The sequence below is a fragment of the Protopterus annectens genome, chromosome 11.part0, assembly GCF_019279795.1.
Source record: "Protopterus annectens isolate FY-2018-M chromosome 11.part0, PAN1.0, whole genome shotgun sequence".
Taxonomy (NCBI): Eukaryota; Metazoa; Chordata; order Ceratodontiformes; family Protopteridae; genus Protopterus; species Protopterus annectens.
This window is the reverse complement of record NC_056745.1, coordinates 295,464,169-295,488,248: the sequence shown is the minus strand read 5'-3', so window position 1 is coordinate 295,488,248 and position 24,080 is coordinate 295,464,169. Positions and strand designations below refer to the sequence as shown.

Here is a 24,080-nt window from a genome sequence, read left to right as displayed (position 1 = left end):
GTTTCCTCCGCGTGCTCCTCCTCCCACATCCCAAAGACATGCTGCAGGTGGATTAATTGGCCCTAGGTGTGCATGTGGAGTGTGCTTCTGTGGAAGGTTGGGCGCTGGCAACAACTCTCACACTGTAACTCTCCACTGCCATGTAATGACAAGTGGGTGTGATGCTGTGGCCCGGACTAAAAAAAAAAAGAAGAAGAAGAATTTCTAGGAGGGATATAAATTGATGTGATGGCAAGTTTTTTATGGTGGCTAAGTTTAAAGTCAGCTAAATTTATCTCAGCTGGGAGAAATTCAGATATGGGAAAAGAGATAGGGGAAACAGACAGGCAGATAGAATACATTACTATACATGCGACTCCCCAATCCTCATTTTGAAAGTCTGTCATGCCTGAGGATATTGTAGCTAGGGGGAGAATTTCAGAATTAGAAATACTTGGTTTTATCCAGGTTTCACATAAGGCAAGTATGTTTGGGTTATGTTGAGTGATCCAAGCATGAAGTGTGTTTTTTTTAACTATACTTTGAATATTTATGGATGAGAGGGTTAGTCTTTTTTGGGAATAGTATTAGTAATGGATGATGGAGAGGTGGAAGAGAGCACAGAGGTGGTAGTGGTATTGAAAGTATTTTGAGGAGAATTATTAGGACCTGGGTTGGGGTGGACGTCTCCTGATAGTAGCAGGTTGGATAATATGAAATTGATTATTGGAGAGATTGGGTGCATGTATGGATATTTGTTTTTGTGGTTGACATGCTGTTTAGGTGTAAGAAAGTATTTGAATCTATGTGTGGCAATAATGGTGAAGTTAGTTAGGGAGGGGGAAATGTGAGTAAAGGTAGATGTGTTGTGGTTTGGAGATAAAGTGAGTGTGGGTGATTTGGTGCATATAACAGTAGTGCTTTGATAGCATGTGAGAACTGAGAGAAAGAGTAATGTAGTTGAAAGGAGAAGGATAAATAGTATATTCAGAATAGTAGGCATATTACTAATTAGAGTAGTGTGAGATAGATGAGATTGTTAGTTCAGAGGGTGATGAAAGACTATAGGAATGGTGTAAGAGTGTGAGCACTAAGGTGGTGGGGATTTAAAGAGGTGTGGATGTGTTGTGTTGTATGATTGACTGTAATGTGGGTGGAGGAGGTGCAGCTAACTATAAAGGAAATTGAGCCAGGGGTGGGCGGAATGGGGGCAGGGTAGGGGATCGAAGTGAGCCCAAGTGATAGCTAGGGTGAACAGAGCAGACCGCACAAAACCCAATGGAACTAGCCCAGGAAAATCAATCAGCCAGGTTACTTCAGGTATGGTAGTTTGCAGCACTTTTACTGTTTGCAAATTTCTGTGTCCCTGGGTTTGATTGATATTAGCAAATGTGTAGGTTTTGCTCCAATTGGTTTCCCCACTCAAATAAACTTTTTAAGTTGCTTCCAATAAGGAGTAACAGTCACAACCTGTGTGTTTGATTTATTTTAAAATTCTCAGTGAGACCTAAATGCAGCTAGTGATTGATTTAGAAGTAATGCTGCCACCTAGTGGTATAGCTTAAAACGAAGTCTACACTGCAGGGGGGGTCGAGCCAGTTGTCCCTGCAGGTGTACACTACCTTTACAGCAGATTAAAAGCTTAAGGATATATCCACATTAGCTATGCGGTGTGTTTGTTGCCTATATTAGTAAAAATTAAACATCGATTCTTTCTGATGGTGCATACATTTACTTTTGAAACATTTATTCTAAAATGTTTAGGTTGATGCTTGCCTAAAACAGCTTCAGGTTGCAATTGAGGGGACTTCCTGTGGGTGAAGCTAACAGTGGAAACTGTTTTGTAAGGGAAGAAACAATATAAGAAATATTAGAAATATTAGGTGGCTGAAAGTAGTGTACTGGAGGTAAGATAGAATATGAGGAGTTAGTTACACAATGCCTAATACCTTGTAGCTACTATGCCGAGTTTCAGACATTAACCATAAGTACGTTTGGCATTTAGTTAGCTGTTCTGTATGGTTGACAGGTAACAATGACAGCATTAATAACTCATACACAGTGGAGAGCCTTTCAAGAAATGAAAACCAAGTTTCCTTCATTCAAGCAAAAACATATTGGCTTTTAAATTACTTTCTTATAACATAGTAACAACTGTAGTACCTATGCAAGAGCTTGCAGGGTTCAGCTGTTACCGCACGTTATATAATTTGGAGTAACATGCACTCTATACAAGGCCAGGAAGTCTAGGGCATATTACTGGAGTAATAGGAGCATGCAAGATATCATTTTAAGGAGCTGGAAGGCTGCACTAAGTGTGGGGGGTGGACGACAGAACAGAGAAAACTTTCTGTCGGCAGCCTTAAAACAGAGTCCCATTCACATCTGCTAATTTATTAAATGAGTATATGCTAGTAGCTAAAACATAGAGACTGTGAATTATATTTATGCACTTATGAAAGCAGCAGTCACAAACCAACTATTATCTGACTAAAGCATGTGTTGCTATATGTAGGCAGCTACCATTAACACATTGTAAACTACTAGTTCTCTATAAAAGCCTCTTATTTTATGGGCATATAATTGTGATTTAGCAAACACTCACATCAGCTAATCCTTTAACAAACCCTCATTTGTAAACTCTAACACATAGCAAGTCAGGTAGATTCAGTCAGACACATCGGTCTGTAGCATTAACATACACAAAACAAAAGTGGTATGACTACTGTTACAGGATAAACCAACATTAACAGCTACAAAATACAGGCAATGTAACAAATGTTACAAGGTAAACCAGTTTTATAAAAGCAGGTTTAGAGGCAATATACATAAATGCAGTACTTACTGGTGTGCACACATAGCTGTGGACCGTTGTTTCCTTGCTGGGACGATAGGATTTTAAATATGGTGCCTTGTAGCTAGCCCAGGAAAATCAATCAGCCAGGTTACTTCAGGTATGGTAGTTTGCAGCACTTTTACTGTTTGCAAATAACTTCTATATCCCTGGGTTTGGTTCATATTAGCAAATGTGTAGAGACTTGTGTCTCATTCATTGCATATTAACTCACGGAGATAGTAGCAGACACTATAAATGTGCAAAACCCTACATTCATCATATTGAATAATGGTAATCCAATCAGAAACAGGGTATACTGACCACTTATTACAACAAATAAGCTGGAACTCATAGAAATGTAGCCAGTTATGAGGAGGTAGGCAGCTACTTCTATAAATCTATTTCTGGAATCTTCAATAGTGTTCCATCTGCCTGCTGTGATAGTCAGAAACGATAAGTGTTTACTCTCATTTTTCATCTGCACGTTTGATTTAATATCTCTGTAATCTCTACAACTGCTTTTTACTGTTCTTTTGTTGTGAGACAGAGCTAATATCTGTTAGTGTTGGCCTCAGTTTGTAGTGAAATCCTTTGTCTAGAGCCCTATGTGCTTACTTAGTGAGAAAAAGTGAACAGAACTGGTTTCATCTGGGCAAGGCATTTCTGCATCTGTATTGTCTGGATAATAGGTCTGTTTCTGCCTTCTGTGCCTTAAATCAGATATACCTGTTACTCAAGCTGTGCTGAGAGACTGACTTACTGCCTGCTGTGATATTCAGAAAAGATAAGTGTTTATTCTCATTTTTCGTCTGCACGTTTGATTTAATATCTCTGTAATCTGTACACCTGCTTTTTACTGTCCTTTTGTTGTGAGATAGAGCTAATAACTGTTAGTGTTGACCTCAGTTTGCAGTACAAGCCTTTGTCTAGAGGCCTATCTGCTTACTTAGTGAGAGAAAGTGAACAGAACTGGTTTTGTCTGGGCAGGGCATTTCTGCAACTGTATTGTCTGGATAATAGGTCTGTTTCTGCCTTCTGTGCCTTAAATCAGATATACCTGTTACACAAGCTGTGCTGAGATGCTGACTTACTGCCTGCTGTGATATTCAGAAAAGATAAGTGTTTATTCTCATTTTTCGTCTGCACATTTGATTTAATATCTCTGTAATCTGTACAACTGGTTTTCCCACCCACCCTGTTGTGGTGGTCTTATGTCTTGGTGGCTTTGAGTTGCCCACCTCTGGTATAAAGTTGATACTGGACATTCCCGCCATCACATTACATCAGCTCATTCTACTGGTAACAGTGAGAACTTAGCAAAGGCCCACCCCTTTAGTTTCTGCATATTGAATTCTCATTATCTTCTGTCTCTTCACTTTCTACTAAAAAAAAAAAAATGTTTCCTACCTCTCCTTGAACTAGTTCATAGGTTCATAGGTTCATACTAGGCTATCTGCCCTAGGGCATTTATAAGCCTAGCCAGAGTGTGTGTGGCTTTTGCCACCCCTTGGAATGAGGATAGTGTGCCCATTTAGGGTTTAGTTTACTGCGCCTCTGTCTAGTAGTGACACAGAGATGACCCCCGGGGTAAACCTATGATCTTCCATCCACTTGTCAAGATTTCTCTTGAAGAGAGTCAGTGAGGGGCTCTGCCTAACAGGGACTGGGATTCTGTTCCAGTGTGAGGGGAGCCTCTGGGTTATGAATCTGTCCCTCCAGCACGTCCTATTTATTTCTGTGTTGAGGTTCAAATCACTCACTCTCGTGGCTCTGGTGGATTTGGATTTTCTGAGGTGGAGCATGTCCATTAATTCCGGATTGGACATGGCCTTGTACATCAGGCATAGATCGCCTTTGAGTAGGCGGTATGCGACTGAATAGAGCTGGAGTTTCTTTAGCCGGGCAGCATATGGCATATGTTTGAGACCCTTGATCCTCTTGGTGAGGAACTTTTGGGGTATTTCTAACTGCTGCAGGTGTCGGGTAAGGTACATCCCAAATGGGGCATTGTACTCAATTATGGGCCTGATAAGGGAGGAGTAAAGGGGCACAATGACCTCTCTTGATCTAGATGTGAATCCTTTCATGATAAGGTGGGCAATATAGAAGGTCTTTCTAACCACATTGGCAATGTGAGTGTCAAATGAGAGGTTACTGTCAACTTGGGTCCCTAGGTCCCTGATTACTTCTTCTGTACTTAATGGGTTACCACCTATGTGGTAATTTGTGGGTACTTTGTTCTTTCCAAAGGGTATGACTATACATTTTTTGGCATTTAGTTTAAGGCCATGGCTCTGGCACCAGTTATCCATTTCTATGAAGGATGTTTGTGTCCACTGGAGAATCAATTATGGCGCCCAGTTTGCAGTCATCTGCGACCTTGGTCAGCCACAATCCTCCTATGTTAGCTTGCACCTCAGAAAAATAAATGCTGAACAAGAGAGGTCCCAGGACCGAACCCTGTGGGATGCCACTTGTAACTGGTTTAGAGTCTGACATGGCTCCAGCAATTCTGACCTTGTGGGTTCTGTCTTTGAGCCAGTTTGCAACCCATCTTATGACATAGGGGTTTACATTTAAGCTGGTGAGCTTGTCTATGATGCCCGAGTGGGGTATTGTGTCAAAGGCTTTTGCAAGGTCAAGATAGGCTGTGACTGTTTCAAAGAAGTCGACCAGGTTCAAGAGGCAGGATCTGCCCTTGACAAAGCCGAATTGGATTGGATCCAATGTCTGTAGGTCCCCAATGTCTTTGTTTATGAGTTCCATAATGATCCTCTCCATAGCTTTGCAGACCAGGCTCGTCAAGCTTATGGGGCGGTAATTTCCAGGGTCCGTAGAGGCACCTCCTTTGTGGAGTGGGACCACTGTTGCTGTACACCATTCTTTGGGTACATATCCTGTAGTAAGGCTGAGATTGAACAGTAGCCTTATGTGTGGGTTCAGCTCTTCTTGGAGTTCATGTAGCACACAGCCCAAAACACTGTCTGGTCCCATTGATGCTGTGTTATTTGCTTTGGAGAGAGCGGCTCTCACCTGGGCATCTGAGATGTCAGGGAGGCAACACTCTGCTGGGATAGATATTTGTCCTTTTGGGGGGGGGGGGAATTTGCACTGAACCTGTCTGCCAGTATGTTGGCAATGTCTGTGGGTTCAGTGTACTTTTTGTCATTTTGGACTAATTCTGAGCATATCTGGGAGTGTCCACCCAGGTTTCTAACATAACTAAAGAAGGCCTTGTGATTGTCTTTAGTGTCTTGTGCAATTCTTCTCTCAAAGTTGGCCTTGGATGATTTTAGTGTAGCCCAGATACAGATTTGCTGTATCCAGGATTTTTTGTAAGCTTCAGAGCAGTGCTCTTCATTTTTTCCCTTAGATCTGCTAGTTCTCTGCTCTCCTGCACTTTTATTAGCTTATTAGTCTAGCAATTTAAACTATTCCTGATGCCAGAAAGTCTGCTCTTCAAATTTTCCCTTAGAACTAGCTGGTTTCTCAGTAGTAGCACTAAAATCTGAACTCCTGTGACTAGCACTTGCTCTAATACCTACTGGAAAGCACTAGGAAACCTTAAACTGATACAAGCACTCAATTCTCCTTGTTAATAAGGAGAAATTAATCATAGGCACTAAATAGCCTATAATTGCAAAGTACCTTGCCAAGTTAAGGGAAAATAGCTCTTGTACTTTACAAAAGAAACACAGAACCAGGCATATCCAAGGGTCAGCTTCCGGTGATTTCTCCTGTCCACTTGCTGAATCTGGGCATACTGGGCAGTGCAGCAATTGCCTCATGTACACAGACAACCCTCTCCTCCTACCACCCAGCACTACAACCTGCAAGAGATGTACTTACATAGCCAAACTGGAAGCAAAGCTCTCTCCAGCCAAGATTGTGCTAGACAGTCAAGAGGAGAAGGATAACACCTGCACTATACCTCAAGCAACAGATAGCCCTACAAAACTCACGGCACCAACATCCACACATAGTAACACTAAACCCACTTATGCGGAGGCCCTTAACATTAACCTGCCCAAGCAACAAGGACCTCTGAAGCTGAAATGCAAACAAACACCAATTACAACCAAAGTGACACATAGCTTTTCAGCCACCAAACCAGGACCGAAGCACTAAAGGCAGAGGAGTGTCCATATTCACCAAGGATATTCACACCTGCAGATTAGTTGCCCAACACAATGCATCTGAAATTCTACAGGTGCGACTAACACTAGCTAAGACTGCAATCCAAATTGTAGCTTGCTACAGATCCCCCACCATGCACCAAGATTCTCACTACACCTTTCTAAACATACTAGATAATATTAAGATACAAACAAACAACGTAATACTGGGTGATTTCAAATACCCTGCCATTAATTGGGAAAACTACTTGGGTACCAACACGTTTGCACAGCGGTTCTTGGAATTCATAAATTCCAATGCTGTGGATCAACTAATCCATAGTCAAACCAGGGGCTCAAATATCCTAGACCTGGTCATTATCAACATGGGAGATCGATGCTCCACACCAGTGGTCACCCCCTCGTTGGTCTGGTCTTACCGTAAGCAAATCACCCTTGACATCCACATCTTACCACACCCTCCAGTAGGGAAACCACCATAAAAAAACTTCTCCAAAGCCAACTTCATGCTACTCAAGTCAGAAATGACAAACTTCATGACACCCATGCAGACAGGAACTGGAAGTTCGACCACTGAATCCTACACTAAGGCACTCTACGAGCACATCCACTTGTGCATCAGTCATACCATTCCAAACAGAAGCAAGACGGTCTCCTCCAAAAAAAGGAACAAATCTGGTGGTCCCCTGCCATAAACAAACTATACAACAGAAAGAAGAAACTGTTGCAAAAAAGAAGAAAATCCCAGGATGCAAAAAACTCTCTTACCAGCCTCGGTAAGAAGCTGAGATCCCTCATAAAATCCTCCAAAGCTAGTTACGAAAATAAAATTGCCAAATATTCCAAGGACAACCACAAGGCATTCTATAGTTATGTCAAGAATCTAAATGGCAATGCACAAATCTGCTCTAAGCTACAACAGAATGGCATTCAATATACTGATCCTAAGGATATTGCCAATATCCTGGCAGATCAATTCAGTGCCATCTTCACCCCCTCTCACCCCCTAAAGGGCCCATCTTAATATCAAAAGATTGCCAAATTCCGGTACTCATGGCCACACAGGTAAATAATGCACTCTCCAAAGCTAAGAATACAGCATCCATGGGACCAGACAACATCCCGGGCTATGTACTACATGAACTACAAAATGAACTGGCACCTCACCTAAGTGTCATGTTTAATCATAGCCTCACCTCAGGCTTCGTGCCCAATGAGTGGCACACAGCCACAGTTATCCCACTCCACAAGGGGGGGGGGGGTCCACCTTGGATCCTGGGAACTATCATCCCATCAGTCTGACAAGCCTGATCTGCAAAGCCATTGAACACATTATCATGGAACTTATAAGCAAAAACATTGGCAACCTTCAAACACTGGACCCCACCCAGTTTGGTTTCATAAAGGGCCGATCATGTCTCCTCAACCTGATTGACTTCTTCTAATCAGTCTCCAGAGCGGTGGACGAGGGTAAGGCAGTCCACACAGCCTATCTGGACCTTGCCAAGGCCTTCAACACCATTCCTCACTCTTGAATCATAGATAAACGTATTAAGCTAACAAAGACAACCCATCCAGCAAGCAGCACACCAATTCCCCTTATGAGAAGCTAGTATATTTGTAGTAAAAAATGTTGCAATAGTAAGTAAAGACAAACAGACCGTGGGTTGGGTGGACTTATCATGTTCTCGGAGTGTTCACAAGAATTGCTTATTGCTCCTTATCAATACCAGTAACTTTTGTCGGGAACACAATCACAAGGGAAGCTACAAACATAAGGAAAACCCCATATAGTTTTGCTCCATACAGGATGAACATCTACACAACCAAACAAATACAGGCCAGTTACTAATCTTAAATATGTTGTCTAATTCACTGCAGCATGTAATTTATCACAAATTCCCTACCCATATTGAAGAATTCAGTACTTTACAAATATTTACTTAGCTTCCCAATGAACATTTAGTTAATACAGAATTATTAATGGTCACAGATATAATCAGGAAACATGTAAATTATGGCAAACGTAGCACTAGATCATTTGGTGCCACTCAGGATTGCAAAATATATTTCTTTGTGCAAGTACATAAAAATGCATTTATTTTGTAAAATGTATGGCAGATCTTTTAGCAAAAAAAATCATTAAAACATTTCTAACTTGTGACTGGCTGATTATTAATAGATATACAAGTAACTCTGTGAACATCATTAATTTTATGTGTTGGCATTTGCCTTTTCAAACAGAAAAAATATTTAGTTAGAGCTACCATAAATCAGTAACATGATTGGTGCATTTTAAGAGTGCAAAGTACTTGTATCCTGGGTATGACAGAGTGAGATCATTAGAAGGCAAATGGCTGAGGTACCAAACTTGTTTGGCACTATAACTGCTAGTAATATTATCTTTTTTGAGATGTGACAGAGACAAATACAGCAGTCTTTCATACTGCTGCTGCTATATGTTTCCTTAGTATGTTTTCAGACTTGTTGAATATAATGCATTTTTACAACTTGGTTGTGTAAATATGCCAGTTTCCATGTTATGTCTGTGAAAAGTTATACTACATAATATCTTTTCGATAAAAAGGTTATATGCAAATTTTTCATAAAATATAAGATTATGCAACCAGTCCAACAAAGCATGTAAATACAAAATGCTGCCCTGTTCATATCCACATGCTATACATTTATTACCACGCTACCTTTGAATTTTGTGCTATATACCTTGTAATCTGACACATATTAATGTCATTTACTCACCAGCAAGGCACCACGCAGGTTGATTCCAGTTTCTATGGCAACATAGTAAGATGCTTGGAGGAAGGTGCGCTGAAGTATGAGCGCTAGAAAAAGTAGCACTGCTAGGACATACGAGTTCTCCAAGAACTGTTTAGATGAGATATAGTACACATCTGTGGGATTCTTAAGGGACATAAAGAAAAGAGATTTACCAGATATAAATACAACCAGATTTACTATACCATATGTTTTATCAATGGTTTACTGACATAATGTTGAATGTCATAATGTCTAATAGTCATTTGGTTGAAAAATAACATCTCAACCCAAAACGTTGACTTATCAAAATGTCTACAATCATTTCATTGAAAAAGCAATGAGATCAACTCTACTATTTTGCAGGGGGGCTATGCCACCCTGCACCCCCCACCCCCCTACTTAAATATATCAACTCCAAGATTGCACTACAGTGCAGAAATGGGCAAATTTGATAATTTCGACATTGTGTGTTTAGACTAATTTTATTTCAACATTTTGATCATTGAATATAGTGTGTTCAACCACTTCAGTTTCAACCATTTAACATTCAACATTATGTCGGTAAACCTTTATCAATATGTGTACATATGTTTTCTTCTATGATAATGTCACTTGCTATAGCCAAAATATTAGGTAAAGGCAACACTTTGCAGAAATAGAGTTCAGATTTATTAAATTAGAAGTACAGGTATTCTCAGGATATGATGAACCAACAATGTGTGATGGAAGATGCCTGAAATGCTGCCAAGTTTTCTTCACTGCTTTGTACCCAAAGAATTATGCTGAGAAATTGTGAATCACATTTGTGAAATGTATCACAAGCTGGTTCAGATTTCCTTCACAATGAAAACAACAACTGAGACAAGTGTTGCTTTGGAGCATCCATTCTGACTTCATAGCAAGATGGTAAATGTGAAGTTCAAAATACTGTTTGTTAGGGAGATTAATCAAATTCAGTGATTGTAAAACAGGCCCACATTTCTAGTACTGTTGGTGAAACATCAATTGTTGGTGTTTACATTGTTCCTGTGACAATATTTAGTATGTCAGAAGTAGACTTGGCTGCCTAGTCAGCAGATAAATTATTGTCTAAATTAAGATGGTTGACAAATGGTGGTGACTAAACTCAGCACAGAAATACTGAGAAATACTGAAGAATGTTGCCCTAAATTATTTGCAGGCATTATTAAATTAGCTGGTATAAGTAAAGTCTGTACTTCTATCCTGTATAAATGTTATAGTTCTGTCCTTTCAGCCGCTGGATGAAATATTACACAGACCTTTGTAAGACCTCTTTTTAAAATAAGAATACGGTCAAAAGGCCTGTACATGCATGTGTTCTCCTGCATATTTTCAAGGAAGTGAATGAGAATAGTGTGTCCAGTCAAAGGATAGCTAACAGTGTCTTCAAAGGATAAGTAGAATATGAACTGTGATCTTAATCTCTCACAGAACAATCTCATCACACACACACACACACACACACACACACACACACACACACACACACACACACACACACACACACACACACACACACACACACACACACACACACACACACACACACACACACACCATGAGTTGTGGTACCAGAAACAAGCTTTCTCTTGTGTCCCAACAGGGCATGCTCTGCAACAAAAAGACTCAGTTGAAACCATACTTCACTTCAAGTGCCTCAGACTATGGTTTGACCAATCTCTTAATTTCCAATACTACATTAAGGCAAAAAAAAGTAAAATAAACTAATTTCTATTTTTGGCTAAAAATCTCTCACTTCCTTTCTCCAGAAGGGAGAATGGCAATTAGTAAGGGACTTTACAAGCCTAGCTTGAATACATCCTCCCAATTATTGCTAGTGCAGCTAAGAAAAACAATAGACCATAACTAGCAACATATGCATATTTATCACCCTGGTTCCCTAAAACAGAGTAGCAATGTTCTCTTCTAACAAAGGCCAAATGGTTACCCATCATACTTCTCATCCTCTCAGCAAAAGAAATCTAGACAAAGCTAAAAATAATGGGGGTGGGGGACAAAGGACCAAAAATAAGGACAGATTTTAAAAATTGCTCCTATAAACTTAGAAAGTTGCAAAAATAACAGGTTTTGAATTATTATGCATTTTCTGAAGGATATGAAATCTGAAACTCAAATGTATATTGTGATTTAATATTATTTTGTGACTTCAATAACTTGCTAAAAAACATTTTATGAAGAAAAGACCAAAAATATGAGGCAAAAATCTGAACATTTGAGAGATATGTTAACCATGCAGCACTGATGCTCGTTAATACTCTCATTGATAATGTACAAACGTATTCACCTAGCAACCTTCCATTCTTTCCCAGCCTCCTCAGCAAAAGAACACCCACCCTTAACCTGTGCTCATGATCCTCAATCTTCCTTAAACCATGCCTACCACAGACCACACCACAGGCAACTGCTTTTCAGTAATGGTTCCTCAGACATGGGAAGTGCCTGCAGCAAACCTAAAAGAAATCTCAACCTTCCTAAAATTTAGGCACTAAATTAACAATGCCTGTTTAAACAAGTAAACTGTAAATGTTTCCTAAACCAAGGGATAACTTGAAAAAGGTAACCCCCCCCCTACTCTCACCCTTTCTGACCCTCATTTTAACTCCCTTGCAAACAGTGACAGAACCTGCTCTCTTATCAGCTATATCCACCTTACTCTTCCTACACATCTTTAACAATCTTGATCCTCTTCTTTATACCCCCATTTCCTCTCAACCCATCTTATTTGTACATAAATATTGTGCATTTGTTTCCAATGTTTGCTACTTTCACTGTTGTCTATAGTACTCATTGTATTAGTTATCACTGTAACATACTAATACATACACACTTTGCTGTGTAATAACTGTTGTACCTAAAAAAATATACTTTGTTGTGTTTACAAGAAATTCTAGGCTGAACCTAAAAGTGGTCCACTGGGATTAGTAATCTATGTCTTCTAACAAATGAGTAAGTAAATGAAAATGAATGCAGTTTCTGTATTACAAGTGTAAAGCAATGACACAATGGTGCAAACCTTTAGGGGGGTACAATTGTCTGATCCCAACTGCTTACCTCTTAGCACAAAAAAGTCTGTTCAAAGTCAAAAATAATGGCGGGACAAAGGCTCAAAAATAGGGACATATTTTAAATATTGCTCTTAGAAAATTGCTAGAATAATAGGATTTTAGTTTGCATGCATTTCTTGCAGGATATGAAGTCTGAAGCTCAAATGTGTATCATTATATAGTGACTTCAATCCTCAGTGATTTGCCAAAAAAAATAAATTGAGATTTTATTGAGGAACAGACCAAAAATCTGAAGCAAAAATCTGGACATTCTGTGAAATTCTGAACAGCTGAGAAGCATGTGAAGCACTTTGATTTCAGCCTCCAAAATGCATATGTTGCATTCACTTTTTCACTGCAGACTGCATCAGTTTCTGTTTTTTCATTGCCTCAGCTGTAGAGTTACAAGAATGACTTCCTAAAGCTTGACACAGTCAAACAAATGACAGATACCATGGGAGTGATTTCAAAAATGGCCAGGAGGTAGAAACAAAGTTGTTGAATCCAGATGCCTTTTTAATGGAGAAGACCACAAGCCCTTAAGGCAAAAGGTTTGCATGCCTGGGATTGCTAGTTTTTTTGGTTGAGAATAAATACAGAAGGGTAAAGGATTGCTGCCTGGTGTTTTCTACATCTACATGCAGATGCTGAAAGTTCATCTTTGGAATGATTGACTGGCCCATAAAAGTGTCAAATTCACTTGAAAGGAAAACAATAAAACTGTTTATCAAATGACATTCAAAAAAACTATAACTAGTGCATGGCATAGCTATATAGTCTTTGTTCTGATGAATATATGGGCTATTTTGAAAATAACTGTATGTATAGGTCTCTAACCATCATTACAACCAGGTCCAAATATAGTCAAAATTCATAACCATGATAACAATTCTAAGGTGATAATCTTTGCTCAAACAGAAAGGAGCATCTGTAGAAATCAGACCAGAAGTGGACAAAAAGAAGGTAGAATCAGAAAGTTCTACAAAAAAAAAAAAAAAAAAAAGAGGGATAGGGTCCCTTGTGTCCAGTGTGTTTACCTGGTTAAAATGTATAAATAAATACAAAGTTCGGTATCTATGATTGCCATTGTCACTCTCATGTCCGTGCTCTACACTTGGATCAGACACTAGAATAAGGATAAATACTATTTATTCTGGTACTCATTCTGGCGGACTGAGTTATGAACATAACAGACAAGTTTACAACACCCCAAAAGAGATGGTTAATTCATTTCATATGATATCTTCATTATATAGATACAAACCTGCATCCATAGCTGGGTGCAAGCTGTAATGAACAAACTTTAATTCTAGTAAGTGTTCCTTGTAACAGCAACCAGACATTGCATTGTTTTATTTTTACCAGCAGCTCTTAGTTAATTGCTCTTAAAATTGCAATTAATGGTATGATTTTAACAATATTACTGCCTGACACATCTCTTTAAAAATCATAATGCAAAGTAAAAGGACACGTTTTTTTTTTCTTTTCACCAGGGTTTGAAAGTCCTTGGTTCAGTTCTGATGAAGGATAAATAATTAGTTTTACTTCCACAGTGCCTATTGTCTGGTTTGTAAGTCACAAAAGTTTCATTTTGCTTTTTCATTCAGCATTTGTATTAAGGATTTCTCTCTTTGGAAAAGTCAACATTTGTTTTTAAAAAGTGAGATTTCTCAAATGTTCCCTATGTTGCTCTACTGTCTGAACAAAATGCGTTTAATGGGATGAAAAGAGCTTAAAAAAACAAATTATAAAAGAAGTAGAAGAAACAGAAATGCCCAGCCATACAACTCTCCATTATTATTACATAGCAAATTCCCCAAGTAGCTCTTGTCTTGCTATTGGCTTGGAACAGCCAGCTAGTAGCTAAGTCACTGATAATATATGATGATATTAATAATGATTATGCAAATTTATCTAATTCTGAAATACATTTTTACCTTTTATGATAAGTGAACTGGTCCTCATATTCTTTCAGCCATGACCTTGGTCATAAGAGCAAATGTAATTGCAGAACATATGATTGCAGGGGTCCTCTCATGGTTGTTTTGCAACATATAGAAGTGGATTTGCATAACTGAAATATGTCACAGTCCAGCTGAGATGCATTACTGATGCAGCTAAGTAATTGTGTTTCTGATAGAAGTATAGTACAAGGGGTCCTAATTTAGAAGCATACCCCTGCAAGAGTGAAAATGTTTTGCATTATGACCCATCCCCAATGACACAAACATATGCCTAAGAAAATTTTAAGCGTTGTAATTTTGGACCCTCTTCCATGATTTTTGGTGGTCCCTTATTCTGATTTTGAAAGTTGAGAGGTTAAAAGGTATGACTAGAGCATTCAAGGGACAAGCTACTGAAAGTGAACGAAGATCCATCAACTTTCCTGAGGGTCCTATTACAGATATGTTTACTGTTTTCGAAGAAATTCCTGAAGGTGAATACAGTGAGTTACAAGACAGAGACAGCTGGTAAATGTTTATAAAACAAATGTAGTAATGTATAATGGCTTTATTTGGCAAAAAAGGATGTCTCCTGCAGTTATCACATTGACAGCATATCCCAGAAAAATTGATTCAGCAGTTAGGACCTTGGAACCTACGTGGGCAACAAACTGTCCTTTGATCATCATGTATCCACTGTTGTAAGAAAGTCCTTTTTCATTGTGCAGCTTTGTAGCAGGAGTATGGTGTATAAGCCAAGGGATGTGACTATTCAACTGCATTTGGCACTTATTAGATTATCATTGAGTATAACACCCCCTTCAGTATGTATCTGTCCAAACACTTAACAAACCTGAAAGACTACAACACTTTCTAGCCAAGAAGATCAAGGGCCTAAATCATAAAAACTACAATGGCCGTCTCAAAACCTTATCTTTGTTTTAAGTATCATACAGGTTACTAAAAGATAATATCTGCCTCACATACAAAGCCTCAACAGATCCTATCTTCAATGATCTACTGCCCAGCCACAAGATCAATCAATGATTTACTGCCCATTCACAAGATCAATGGTGGAATAAACACTGTCTCAAGAGATCGTAATCGTCTGCACAATAAATAAAACATGTTGGAAAGATAAATATGTATCACCGAGAATAAAACGTCTTTGGAATTGTCTTCCTCTCTACATAAAGCAAAGTACTTACCTTACTCTATTTAAATGTAATCTGGATAAATGAATGGGAAACAGCAGATACATCTCTGGTTTAGCACCCTTGCCGCTTATGGATGGGGTAACATGTAAATTTTCTGCCTGCCACTTGGCTCTTTGTACTTAAACTACAAGAACTAAAAACTTCATAGTATTGCAGGGTTCGAGTTCTAAAAAGCCTCATTGATCAATAGCCAAGAAACTACCTATGAAATTAAGGTATATCTTGACTAAAAACAATGGGATGAACAGTATTGTGGAAGCCATAAATGTTTTTTGGAAAAACAAATAAACTTTTGCCCAACTTATTTTTGAATGTCCCTTCATTACAGCTTTTTGGACTCCTGCAGCTGACAGAAACAGGCTAGCTAAAACAAGTTTGAAAAATGCAGAGTATGGCACACTTGTTATTAAGTGAGGAACTATCATGGCAGCTGGAGGATGGTGATTATGGCTTGTTTAATTTTTTTCAAAAAATATTTTTTTTCTATTTATAGCCTCATTTATAAATATTTCAATGTTCTCATTAAAGAAGAAAATACAACTAGACAACAAGATACCTATGGATAAATGAAAAAAGACTGCGTGGGAGTGACACATTTGTTGTATTCATTTAATAATGAGTTTTGGATTTTGTTTCCTATTCCTGTTTAATAATTATATTTTGATGATGTGTTTCTCGTAATATATTTATATTCATTCTGTGTTGACTATGAGGCTGATTTTAATGGAATAAATATTTCCACAGTCTTCTGACTCAAGCTCCTTGCATTGCTCTGTAACACTGGCTAGCCAAGCTTTGGTTTATTCTTGTTTGTTCATCTGCTATATTCTTTCTCCATTTTTTCATTCTGCCTACTGCCCAGATATCTGGCCTTTGCTTCATGTGCTATGATATCCAATTTCCCTTTTATATTAATTGCCATCCCCCTTCTGAATACAACTGTCCCTTCAGGGCAATGATGAAGGCTGTCCCAGGCATACGGCTGCTCTCCTTTTGTCATGTTCCTCCTAATCTTACAGCCCATCTCAAGACCTTCTTACTTATTCATTGCAGCAGGCAGGCATTACACTTCCTAATTATTTACTTCTTCAGTGTGCTAATATACTGACTGTTGGTAACTATCTCCCAGCTCCATGGTTATGCTTGCTACCACATGAACTGTTATGTCTAATAACCTATTTGTACCAGTTACAAGCGCCAACTATAATAATGCAAATTTTTAACCAAGGTAGAAGCATCCCCCTCATACACCACAGCTTGCAATGAGCCTTGAGTTGTCACACACCTACCCATGCAAATGCAACATCATTATATTAACAATGCAAAACAGTTGTATGCTGATAATTTCAAAAATATCTCGACCCCAGCCTCCTTGAAATCTTACGACTAGCCATCAGCATAAACCCCTTATTACACCTGCTCCACATACCTCAATATCAATGCCTTATCAACATGTCTCCAACAGCAAACCACACCCAAGTCTGGTAGGCATCATTTGGCTACTAGAAATGTCCTAGTTAATGGTGACTCAGCTGATAAGCACACAGATTCCACACTCACCAGGTTGAACAATGGGATGGTGACAGTCAGCTGTCTCCCAGGAGCCAAGCTAGTGGACATAACTAGAGCAATCAACCATCTTTCCTCCAGCAAGTATAACTATGACATGACTGTAGACTATGTAAGGATAAATGAACTGTCACACCAACTCCTCAAGACCATGTAGAAGTATATTTTGGAGCTAATAGTTTTAGCTTCAGCAAAGGATAAGACATTAGTTCTGAGTGGAGTCCTTCCTTAATCAAGAATGATGCCTAGATATATGGAAAAGATAACTTGGTTCAATAGTGGGTTAAGTTTCTGAGGTCATTCTAGGGGAATCCAGTATGTATCACCCTGGCGCAAGATGCTCTACAGTGAAATGCTCTTTTAAAAAACATGGTCTAAGTCTTTCATTCAAGGGTTTCCTTATACTGGCCAATGTCTTTGCTGCTCCCATTGTGCCTTTTTAGCCAGAGCTCATCTAATGGACATGACATCCTGATAAACATCTCAAATCCCAAAGTGGATGACATCTAGATGCTTCTTCTTAATGCCAGAAGTTTTAACAATAAACTGCCAGACCTTGAGGCACTTTTGCATTTGGAATGCATCCAGGTATGGTTTTATGCTTACCACAAAGTTCAGACCAAAGAAAAATGGTTTTGGAGTGGTAATCTACATCGGGGAAAATATTGCCTCAAAACAGATGTCCAGAGGCCCTTCCAACAGTGAACCTATTGATCTATAGCTCACCTTAGGGAAATCTAATTACAAACGTATAACTTATTATCAATCTCATTACATGGATCCATATTACCTTGGTAAATTCCTGGAATTCCTCTAGGCTATACCTGTAAGCAACAGCCCTTTAATCCTTGGTGACTTCCGCTAGCCCTCCATTGAGTGGAGCATCTACACTTCCATTGTTGGGTATTGCTAGGTATGCTCATTGATTCTTGGACTGGGAAAACAAAATGCCCTGGATCAGTTTGTCCTTTGACCAAGGGTATAAACATTCTTGATTTACTGCTCACAAATGTGGCCTCTGTTTGCTCACTTCCCATGACCAGCCTTTCATTACTAAAGTTACCTTTAACCTTAAAACTTCCAGTCCCTCAATTACAAATGCCACCTTCTTTAAATACTTAAAAATGCCATCCTCATGCAACTAAATGAGGAAATTTCTAAATTTATCCATGTCAGCTCCACAGATAAAACTGGTTATGCAGCCAGTTATACAAATGATTTTTAAGCCCATTTACATAACTTTATTGACCTAGCTGTCCTTTTCAAAACCAAATATGATGATAAATTGAAAGGTAAACCATCCCAGTAGTCTACAATTATAAACAAAGTGTATAAGAGAAGGGACAAGGGAAAAAAATCGTAAACTACCCACAACATCAAAGAGGTAAAAACCTCACTAAGAAACTGAAAGCAACTAAAATTATTCACACAGATTGAAACATTTTATTTAATAGTTTTCTTATTTACCACATGGATTAAAAACAATACCAGGAATTCAAAAGCCCAACAACCCCATTTGATCTTCTAGTGTATTGCTATTGCATACCTGTAGTCTTGAATATCTGATTGAGAAAGGCATTGCTAAACAACAAATTCTGATGACTGAGATGAAATAAATTTATGCTCAGTTAAAAATCTGCTTGGGATGGAACTATCTGAAATTGTTCATAATATTAACCTCATACTGAAGGTTTCTGAATCAAACTTCAAAAAGAAAGCACAATTCATTTTGTATAGAGGCTTAAATGATCATTCAAACGGGCAACTTTGTGAATAATACAGCACCCAGAAGATATTATTTTTCACTAGGTTCTTTTAGTAAATGAGAAATCATTCTACTAAAACAAATCTTAGAAACAACAGGGATAGTTTTTGTATAGGTGGTAGAAATTACAGAGAAGGGAAGAATAATGCAAATGGTTCACCACAGCTCAATGACAATTTTGTTCTAAAGCAAAAATGAAACTGAATATAAATGGGTACATTCTGACTGTTCTCTGATTATCTTACACGATTTGTTTTCTGACTGATAATTATTTTTTTTATTTGACTGGTTATTGTATTCATATATCAGATATTGGAATGGTTGAACATGTTAGCCATTTTACAACACTGCTTAAAGTGATAAAAATTCCAAAGGGGCACGTAATTCAACCATTTTAAATTTGTTAGAAGGTAGCAGTCACTTTACTAGAATGTTCCATCTACAAATATTGTTAACACTACTGAAGAACTTGTGAACTGGATAAGTCTAATTATTATGAAGTTTTGCCTTATATTATTTCTTATAATTGTGAGCCTTTTTTTCTTTCACTATAAAAGTATTATTTTTAATGGAAAAAAATTAGATAACACCATTTCACCATTTAGTAATGTAATAAGGCTTTTGATGCATGATTAATTTAAAAACTCATTTTTCCCTTTTTTCATTTTTTTTTATTTTTTTGTTTTCAAGAAAAGACTGATGCACTCTAACTTTATCAAAGCAAAGTGGACTACTTTAAAAATATCTTCAGTACCATCCTTTACTTATAGTTAAACCTGAAGTCAATGGCCAGAGTTAGTGATTTTGCAAGGATCCCAATATGAAATAAGTTTTATAACATTTGATTGATAAAGCCATTTAGTGACCAGTCATTAAAAATACTACTGTTTTCTTAAATATGAATTAACACTTTTGCAACTAGAAGATATATAATTAAGTGTGTTACGAGAAAGTCATCTAGGTATTCTTGACAATTTTGAAAACACCAAGATATCTTTATTTTATTGCAACCCACAGATTCTTAAAGACATACACAACCTCCTCTTATGATAGCAGACTATAACTAGTTGTAGCAGTTATACCAAAAAGGATGACAAGGTTATTAATTCCTAATTGATAATGTTAAAAATTTACCTTCATATAGTCAAAATTCTGTTGACCTCCTAGAACTAATTCAGTAAGTAAAGTGGTCTAAATGTATACATATAGATCTTGGTTGTTAGTGAATGAACATGTAGTGTTTTTACTAATATCACACACATGATTGGTTTGGAAGCCTTGAAATATTTTCCTAGTAATAATATATTCAAACAATATACATTATTGAATTAATTTTCTTTTGAGTTAGGTGGTAAATTGTTTTGACAAGTGCTACTACTACAAGGGTCCATGTGCCTCAAAACATATTAATCTAGCTTTGTTTTGTCATAGCTAAGATTGAATGTGTTTATGCCCATGATTTATTTTATCATGTTGTAGGTTATTTTTGTTAAATTTATGACCTCCTATTTATTTGCAATGGGTTGATGACGTACCCCTTTTCTGTTAGGAGAACTTCCACAGCAGTACCCATTTTTTACTATATCATAACAATAAGAGATTTGATTCATTGTTTACTGATTACTACAATCAGGGCATTGTTAACTTCTTAAATCTACCTTTTTTCCATTCCTTGTTCTGTAGCTGTAGTTAAATTATACAGAAAGATCACTATTTTAAATCATCATCATTCATATTTTGATCTGTCCTCTCATAGACAGAACTTCCTTAGGCTAAGTGTGAATGTTTCCTGATCATTTTAATTAAATCATATTCCTTCTTATTTTGGTATGTGCCATCATACAGAGAACTTCCTTTGGCTATGTGTGTTTGCTTTCTAAACACTGGCTATACTGCTGAACTACCAAAACAATATTATTTTAAGGTTCTATGTATAGCAAAACAAATTTTATTTAATAAAAATATATTTATATCTTGATAAAAATGACATTTTCATTATCATAATTAATTTACTAATGTATAGATTATACTTCTTTATTGCCAAGTATAATATTGTTTCTGATAAAATTGTTGCAGTTATAAAAAAGCTTGGCCATTTCTTATTAGTGATCCTTATTTGAGAACTATTTTGCCAAAACCTTTCTGTGTTTCATGTAGCTGAGTATAAAACAGAAAAGATTATTTGTACACAGCCATTGTAACAAAAAGTAAATATAAACTTACATATTCACCGCAAAACACCTTCCCTTCTGGTATAAGGTGCATCTGCTGTAATATTGCAACAACATTTATATATAGATTAACAGTAAAGAAGTGAATGTTGTGTCTAGATATTCATATGACACTGAAAAAGCAAAACAAAAACTGATAGTACTATGGAATAAATATTATCTGAAGTCAGGCAAAAGGTAAAACTCAGCTTAATTTCATAACATTAAATGAACAAGTGGATTGACATTTTGCCTCCTAGCTTAAATCACGATAACTGTAAACAATACCACTGCCACTATCCACCAACAGAAAAATGAGAGAGAATAAATAGAAAATTCCAGTAAATACATGTATTACAGTTCATAAAAAGAATTTACGATTCAGTTCATTATTCAAGTCATTTGCTGAACAATTTAGTAAAAAACATACCTGCAGATTTAATTTGTTAGAAGCCAATGTGTTGGTCTCTGTGTGCATATGTGTGTGTGTGTGTGTGTGTGTGTGTGTGTGTGTGTGTGTGTGTGTGTGTGTGTGTGTGTGTGTGTGTGAGTGACTGTTATAGATCTCATATGGTATGAACATTTAATGTATAAAACGGCAATTGCATTTTAGAATTTAACACTTTACAATCTAATGGTTTGAATGCAGAATATTCCTAGAACAATTTATTATGACTGTCCACTTGCTGTTGCTACACTAAGTATTTGATTTTACTGGCTGTATTTTATCTTTGTGTGATGTTTTTATACTCCTTGAAGGCATTAGTTGAAAAGTTAGAGTGGATTATGAATTTTTTTTAAAGATTTTTCTTTTTGAATTGAGACCGATTAGTTATTTATCTATAACTCATTTGTGGATACTGACAACCTCTCTGACTCATGCCTCATACTATATTCTGTTTAGAATAGTATGCAAGCCCATTGTACATTTTCATCTAAACAGTTCTTGCTTCCCAGACAGCATACTACTTCCTGTATACATATCCAGAGGTCATTAATCAAGTAAATTAAGAAGTTAAAAAAATTATCACTATATGCAAAAGGTCAAAATTTTGTGGTCTTATTTAAAATCAGTTTGAGCTCTTATTTTACATTTGCTTCAGTTGTCATACTAGTCTGCCCAGAAATACATTTGGATTTCACGCAGCTACTGTTAGTGACCGCTTAGGAAAACAAATATTATGGGTCCTTCAGTCTTTTACCGGAGGTACAACTTATCTGCAACAGCTGGCTAGATTTCGTTATCTCACAGAGCCTCCTGCCTGCTTGTTTCACAAGCTCAGATATCTTGAGGCACTGTCCATAAAGAACCATTTCAGAAATCTAAATACTGAAAGGGTTTTGTCTTGGTGACTTGTAAGCAAAGATGATGCTGAGCTAGGTTTCAGAAGTATAAAAGACCCTTGATAACTGGAGCTTTGTTTTAAATTAAAGTGTCTTATACTAGTGAGACAACAAAATGAGGACTGGGTCTACAGTAAGTCTAGATCGAGCTGTATGGAGACATAAACTAAATAATATAACTCTGAGTACAACAATGTTCTGCTTTGCATCATTTTTTTCATTTCAAGGTTAACTTGTTTAGGATACAGAAATATGGCTACTTAAAGATATCTGAATCTGGTACAAGAAACATTAGGTGATGTTTTGAACATCATCTATAAAGTATTTCTAAAGTTGTTGTGACAGTTATTATCTTTTCTCCCATACCTGTTTACAGTATTAGTATTTTAATAATGCAAAGGGGTAATTCTAAATAGATACTTCTGCCTCACTGATTCTGTTGGCACTTTTCTGGTGCTTGATAGACATCTTTATTATCTTTAGCAAACACAACCCACACAATGACAAATAATCCACAGAAATCTTTCAAATCACATTTTATTGTTGAACCGTTTTGTCCTCACCAACTTAATCAGAACTTAAAAATAACATCAGTTACAATGAGTGTGTAAAAATTTTAAAGGGTTTAAATTTTTGGTACTAGAAAGAATTGAATGGGACCCAAGGGGAGGACAATGGCACAATGTAACTGAAGGTAAAGAACTTTGATGGCAACTTAGGTTGAATGCAATGAGACAACCAGGGTTGAATGATGTAACAATTAAAAGCATGTTGGGAGGGTGGCCTAATGGTTAAGGTGTTTGCCTTACAAACACAAGGTGCAGGGTTTGAATCTCACAAGGGATAATTAGCTAGGCTTAAAATGGCTCACAAGAGCAGTTAGCTTAGTATGAACCTATGTTTCAAAGAATATGCAATAGGTTGTAATGGATGTAATTGTCAATAGAAATTAATGATTAAATGATGGTTAATTAGCTAATGTTTTTAATTGGTTGGATGAGGACTGGATGAGTTTTTAAATCTATTGTAATGGATGCTATTTTTATGTTCTGATAAAGTCCGGTGAGAATGAAAGGGCTCAATAATAAAAGGGGATTTCAAAGATTTCTGTGGATTATTTGTCATCATGTAGATTGTGTTTGCTGTTTATTGGTCTATGTCTTTATTATCTTACCTGAGTGATCAGAATGATCAAACAAGTTCTGTATATATATATA

At 37.3% G+C, this 24,080-nt stretch overlaps 1 protein-coding gene across 9 annotated transcripts in view; it reads right to left on the bottom strand.

The window, feature by feature from the left end:
• The window catches only part of ABCC9 (ATP binding cassette subfamily C member 9), a 1,652,866-nt gene that overhangs the window by 999,234 nt on the left and 629,552 nt on the right, over positions 1 to 24,080 (bottom strand). For all 9 annotated transcript variants that reach the window (XM_044087794.1, XM_044087796.1, XM_044087793.1 and 6 more), the window contains exon 9: positions 9,712 to 9,873. In XM_044087794.1, the coding sequence (XP_043943729.1) occupies positions 9,712 to 9,873 (162 nt within the window). The remainder of the gene's footprint in view (positions 1 to 9,711; positions 9,874 to 24,080) is intronic.